Source organism: Wasmannia auropunctata, unplaced genomic scaffold (genome assembly GCF_000956235.1).
Source record: "Wasmannia auropunctata unplaced genomic scaffold, wasmannia.A_1.0 LD334199.1, whole genome shotgun sequence".
NCBI lineage: Eukaryota > Metazoa > Arthropoda > Insecta > Hymenoptera > Formicidae > Wasmannia > Wasmannia auropunctata.
The window spans coordinates 585,154-591,401 of NW_012028691.1; the positions used below are offsets into that span (position 1 = coordinate 585,154).

The following is a 6,248-nucleotide window of genomic DNA, read 5'->3' on the forward strand; positions in this document are numbered from 1 at the left end:
GGGGGGGGAAGAGGGCTCATATACCCCTCTCGTCCTTTCAGGGATTTCTTGTTCCAATCCGAAAAAAGCGGGCCTCGAGAAGGGCCCAGCTGCTCCTCCACGCTCCACCATCGCGTCAGTTCGTCTTCGGTGCTCAAGGTGGTCGACACGCGAGGAGACGCGCGCGGGCCTCGTTCTTCGCGAGAGAAGAAAACAGTACCGTGGCGCAATCGCGTGGTGTAATTGCGCGCAAGAGCGAGCCGCTGCTGCATCGAGGACGTGTCCGTGGCACGCAACCACACCGCATCATAGATAGACGAAGATAGATCGCGCAATTCGATACACGTGGAAAGTCGTCCGAGTTCACGGAAGCAACATGATCATTTGCGTTTACCACTTCAGGGGGTGCGTCCTCTTTATTCTTACGATCCGCGTATACGTCGCATGTACGCGTCTGTCTAAATAATTGAAGACACCTGGCGTTGCAGTCGCGTGAATAGGGGCGCGATACGATGTCGTTTATCTGATTTCAATTATCCCCGTACGGGGATCTTTGCCGCATAGTGTTTCTCTTTGTACAGGCTGTCTTATATAAATTGTAGTGGTACCATCGAAAGGATGACGAGAAACTAAATCGAAAATCTAGAGATAGAAATCTCTTCATTCGAGATTTTATTCGTTCGGTGTTTTTTTTTTTTTTTTCCTGTCGATGATCCTCCACGATTTTGTCATATCCAATACTCGCCTCTACGAGGCGATTTATTAGAAAAGCACTTAACAATTGGAGGATGCAGAAGCCATTAACAACCTGAGTTTAGGAAGTAACTTCTCAACGTCTTTCCCGAGCAAAAAATTAATTACGTATACGTCTTCTTTTGCAGCTTCCCGACGAAGGTGGAGAGACCCTTGACGTCGCACAGCAGCACGGCCGCTAGCCAGATCCACGGCAACAGCATGCACGGCGCGTACTCGTCCGGCAGCCAGACGTCCCTGTCGACGACGTCGTACATCACCGGCCAGTCCTACATGCAGAATCAGAATTACGCGCACGGGCCTCCGTATCCTGCCGCGGGTGTGCAGGTCTACTCGCACAACGCGACGGGCTACTCGCAGCCGCAGAGCTACGGCACCATGGTGCAGGGATTCGGCGGGCAACCACAGTCCGGCGGGTATCAGCAGAGCCACCTTAAGAAGGGCTCGGTTCGCAACGGCGATGTGCTCAAGCGGTGTCGACTGCAGACCGCGTAAGTGATCGTAATCTTATACACACGTTCTCTTTCTTATTACGCGACCGCGAACGAACAACAGATACGCGGAACTGTAATGATTCACGTGCGGATGAAAAATCGTATTGTGGATCGTAGCCAGGAGAATGATTCAGAGGGCAGTTAAAAAAATTGCGTGGTTTCGTTTCGTTACAGATACGAGCTGTCGCAGGATCTACTTGACAAGCAGATCGAGATGCTGGAGCGGAAGTACGGCGGCGTGAAGGCGCGGAACGCGGCGTTGACGATTCAACGCGCCTTTCGGAGGTACACGTTGCTGAAGAAGTTCGCGGCGATCACGGCGATGGCCAAGGCGGAGAAACGATTGAGCAGGAAGCTTCAGGAAGCGGCGACCGATCGCTCGGGCAACCTCAACGATCACGAGAGAATGGTTTATCACAGCCAGATATACATTCAGCAGGCGCAGTCCGCTAACAGGTAAGTCGAGACGTGGATCTCCGCGCGGACGTACTTCCGTCAGAGCGTTACAAAAATATTTATCGCGCTAAATTGGCTGCGAATCTAACAGACCGATGCCGATCCGAAGCATGTCTCTCAGGGAGAGGCGGCACGTGGACAACTCGCAATCGCCTATACCGAGGAGTCAGAGCGGTAGATGCGAGGTTCAGATCAGCGGCCATCAGCACACAAACCATAATTTGCATCAGAGCGGTAGACACACGCCCTCATTGGCGCCCAGCCCGTGCAACCGACATCAGCAATTACCACCGAGTCCCTGCTGGGAGTCGAGCTCCCAGGAGAGCGGCTCCAGTATCCATTACTACAATCCACAGGTGAGTGTCGATAAACGTAAACGGGCACCGTTAAATGGCAAAGGAACACTCGGCGGACGATCAATTACATCGTAAAATGAACGCGATATAATAATTTGTTACAACGCTATATCTCGTTTTTATCGCCTTAATTTGATGCAAAGACACGATTTCCATTTCCAACGCAGGAAGCCTTGTGCGGACTGAGACAAGAGACGCCGCCGAGAGACTTGCTGCGAACACCATGTACATCGCCGTCGACGCCGCACAATCTACAGACGACTATATCGCAAAATTGGAACAATGCCAACCAGCTTGGTCCTGGCAGAACGAGATGTTCCGCCAGTAAGAAGGTCCCGCCGGAGGTGCCGAAGAGAACGTCTTCCATCTCCTCGAGGTCTATGGAACCACGACACAATGGTCTTAGTAAAAGCGTGGAGAACGGAAGTCTAAGCTCGGTGCAGAGTTCCGGCAGCGATTCCACCAATTGCGAGAGCTCCGAGGGCGATGCTCAGAGAGGGTCGCCCGTCTGGAAGCACAAGGGGATCGTGAGTATAAACGATTTTATTCTTTGTCTTATTATATTTGCGCTTTACTTACTCGCTTAGCGCAAGTAACGGCGTTTTCTTGAGGACGTAAGCGAAATGCGTTTAACGGAACGGTTTCTGATTGTGAAATCAGTCGAGTTCGCCGGAACATCAGGAATGCGCGAGTCATACCGGAGACACGGCGGCGATGGCCGCTAACGTGAAGGAGCTCGGTCACTCACATGCCAGCTCCGGCTACCAGCTTCCTCTGATGGACCACACGGAGAGTCTCCCGCCTCAAACGAGCTACAAGGTGTCCGAAACAGTGAGGAAACGACAATACAGGGTCGGCCTAAATCTTTTCAATAAGAAACCGGAAAGAGGGATCAGTTACCTCATCAGACGTGGATTTTTGGAGAACAGTCCGCAAGGAGTCGCCAGATTTTTAATCAGTCGAAAGGGACTGTCCAAACAGATGATAGGAGAGTACCTCGGGAATTTGCAGAACACTTTCAATATGGCAGTGCTTGAGTGAGTGGCTCAATATACTTAAATACATTTGAATCAATCTCGAGAATAAAAAATAAATATTATAAATTTCTGTTAATAAAAGATAGCCCCATTGGTTATATGTATTTAAAATATTTTATTAAAATAATACTTTTGTAATATATTTAAAAAACATACATATTTTTTTTACTTTAATTATTATTTATTATATCTACTATAACTTACTACTTATAATTTGCAGATGTTTCTCTCAGGAGTTAGATCTCTCCGGAATGCAAGTGGATGTCGCTTTACGAAAGTTTCAAGCCTACTTCAGAATGCCTGGCGAGGCGCAAAAGATCGAGCGGTTAATGGAGGTCTTCAGTCAACGTTATTGCCAATGCAATCACGACGTAATATCGAGGCTGCGGTCGGCAGATACCGTTTTTGTCTTGGCCTTTGCTATTATCATGCTTAATACGGATTTGCATACACCCAATCTAAAGCCCGAGCGCAGAATGAGACTCGAGGATTTCATAAAGAATCTACGAGGAATTGATGATTGCGGCGACATAGACCGGGATATCCTAGTTGGCATTTACGAACGGGTGAAAGATAACGAATTCAAGCCCGGCTCCGATCACGTGTCGCAAGTGATGAAGGTCCAAGCGACTATTGTTGGAAAGAAGCCAAACATGGCGCTGCCGCATAGAAGATTGGTGTGTTACTGCAGGCTCTACGAGATACCGGACATCCACAAGAAGGAGAGACCCGGCGTACATCAGAGAGAGGTTTTCCTCTTTAACGACCTGCTCGTCGTTACGAAGATCCTGAGCAAGAAAAAGAACAGCGTAACTTACACTTTCAGGCAGAGCTTCACACTTTGCGGCATGGTGGTTACTCTATTCGAAGTTCCCCGTAAGTTTTAACAATAAAATAAGTTTAGAAACATATCTAAATATTGACATGATTTTTACTCTTGATTGCTTATCATCTGTCTTGCAGATTATCCATACGGCATAAGGCTCTCTCAGCGTGTCGACGGAAAAGTTCTAGTCACATTTAACGCTCGAAACGAGCATGACAGGTGTAAATTTGTGGAAGATCTTAGGGAGTCCATCAGCGAGATGGATGAGATGGAAACTTTGCGTATCGAAACCGAATTGGAAAGACAAAAGAGCAGTAGGGGCGCGCGGGGCGGTGCGGAAAACAGAGATTCCGGCGTTGCCGATGTGGAGATATGCCCTTGCCCCGGGACTTTTTCCGACAGAGCAGAAACAGTCGATGTCGACACGCAATTGAAACGTTCCGCCCTCAGTAATTCCCTTTTGGACATACACGAGCAGTGTAAGTACAGAGAGAAGTACATATATTTATACTTTTATATTTTCGCAAATATACATATGTGAACATTTAAATTTTAACGTGTCAATATATATGTGTTTAGTTGCCGGTGAGAAGCCACAGCGTCGTGGAAGCGTGGGTTCTCTAGATAGCGGTATGTCTATTTCATTTCAATCAACTTCTGCCAGCTCGATGAGCCAAGGCATTAAGCATCCAGGACAAGTTCATCCTATTCATCCAGGGGCTACGATCCCTGGTGTCGGTGGTAAGGGACTGGTTCAGCAGCCGTCTTTTTTAGGAGGTCTCTTCGCCAAACGAGAACGAAAACTATCGCAATCTGAAGAGTCCGGCCCTTACAGTCGTACCACGGAAGTATAATGTACTCTTCCAGTAACGTTAAACTGTACACTTTTTGTATACCTGTTTTCTTCTAGTACGCTTCGTGTTTTTAATAAGGATTTAAAAATGTCTCGCGTCGACGAGGATTTTAAATATATAGCAATAATTATTCCCTAGTTTATTCATATTAATAAAATTGCAATTGTCATTTCTCCTATTTGGAGCTTCTCGTTACACGATTTTTCTCTTAGAAAAAGAAAGCGAGTTAACACAAGCAGCAAGACTGCCGCGAACTGTTTCTATTAGCGTACTAATAGAGTAGTGTCATTTTATACGTACATCACGAAGCGTGCTAAAGGATTAGAGAGCTAACGACGACAGATAACGTTAATGACGTAAAGGATTGGGCAGGATCCAATCGAGAAATCACTTGGCGCATTTAAAAAAGAAAATTTTAACCTATTCTCCCCTCCCGAAACTGTATAGTATTTATTCATGTAAAACAAAAAACTAATGGACGCATTTTTCATACTGTATTTATAATTTACGAGGACGCGATATTGAATTGTGTGTAGATAATATTATTACATTTTTTTTTTTGCTTAGTTTTTACATCACATAGACGAGCGTTAACGAATAGAATCTAATGAAGAGAAAATCGTGTAAGTCACAAAAATTGTAAGAATATGAGAGATACCTTATCGAGAGTTTCTAAATAGTAATCGCTATCAGCAAGTATTATCATCATCATCGACTCGAGAAACTGTAAATAGTAAGCGATAGGCGTATATAACGACATTCGAAACGAGTTGTCACGTGTAAACAAAAAAATGCGTTAGCGTAAGGGAAACGATAAGCAATCTCTATCGATGTTAGGTGCATGTTGATGTCTAACGATTTTTATTATCGGAAACGTGAAGTTTTTGAATGTAGCAATGAAATAAGACTTAACGTAAGACATAAAACGTGTTTGTCATTAATAGCGACCTATTGATAATCAATCACGAGAAGTAGTTTTTGCTTATGTATGTTGAAATTTTGACTCGAAGTTGTTCACATTTTCACTAAAAGGAGAAAAAGGAGGAGCGAAAAGAAAAAAAAATCATGTTAAATATATCTACGATTAATTCGTTTCTCGTCTTCCGCGGCGAGAGAGTAGACGATAGATCTAAAAACGTCGATAATAATACCGTCGTGAGAGTATAAACACGTAAGCTAAGACACATACGCGAGACGAAGGGGGAAAAAAGGAAAAAAAAGAACGCGCATGCCTTATATACTGCCATGATTAAAAAAAAAATCTCACGCAACCGAGAAACGAACTAATGAAAAATCGCAATCGTAGAGGAGGCGAGAAGTTTTTTTTTTTCCAAGAGCTGTGGAATTGGTATGACAAACTATCCCATACAGCACAGAACGATTGCAGCAAAATTGTAGCAATCTTTCCTTGCAAGATTGTAATGTTGCAAAAACGTTGCAAAATGTTGCTGCAACGTTGTAGAAACGGTAAAATGTCTGCCTTTAGAAATATT

At 45.1% G+C, this 6,248-nt stretch overlaps 1 protein-coding gene across 8 annotated transcripts in view; it reads left to right on the forward strand.

Annotated features, from left to right (window-relative positions):
• Positions 1–5,954, forward strand: part of LOC105459295 (IQ motif and SEC7 domain-containing protein 2) — a 41,414-nt gene extending 35,460 nt beyond the window's left edge. For 7 of the 8 annotated variants that reach the window (XM_011705202.1, XM_011705210.1, XM_011705203.1 and 4 more), the window contains 8 exons: positions 861–1,223; positions 1,401–1,682; positions 1,774–2,038; positions 2,206–2,565; positions 2,699–3,075; positions 3,296–3,951; positions 4,039–4,380; positions 4,481–5,954. In XM_011705202.1, the coding sequence (XP_011703504.1) occupies positions 861–1,223; positions 1,401–1,682; positions 1,774–2,038; positions 2,206–2,565; positions 2,699–3,075; positions 3,296–3,951; positions 4,039–4,380; positions 4,481–4,755 (2,920 nt within the window). In that variant the 3' untranslated portion in view covers positions 4,756–5,954. The remainder of the gene's footprint in view (positions 1–860; positions 1,224–1,400; positions 1,683–1,773; positions 2,039–2,205; positions 2,566–2,698; positions 3,076–3,295; positions 3,952–4,038; positions 4,381–4,480) is intronic. The other variant, XM_011705207.1, reaches the window with a different exon arrangement.
• Positions 5,955–6,248: the final 294 nt, after the last annotated feature.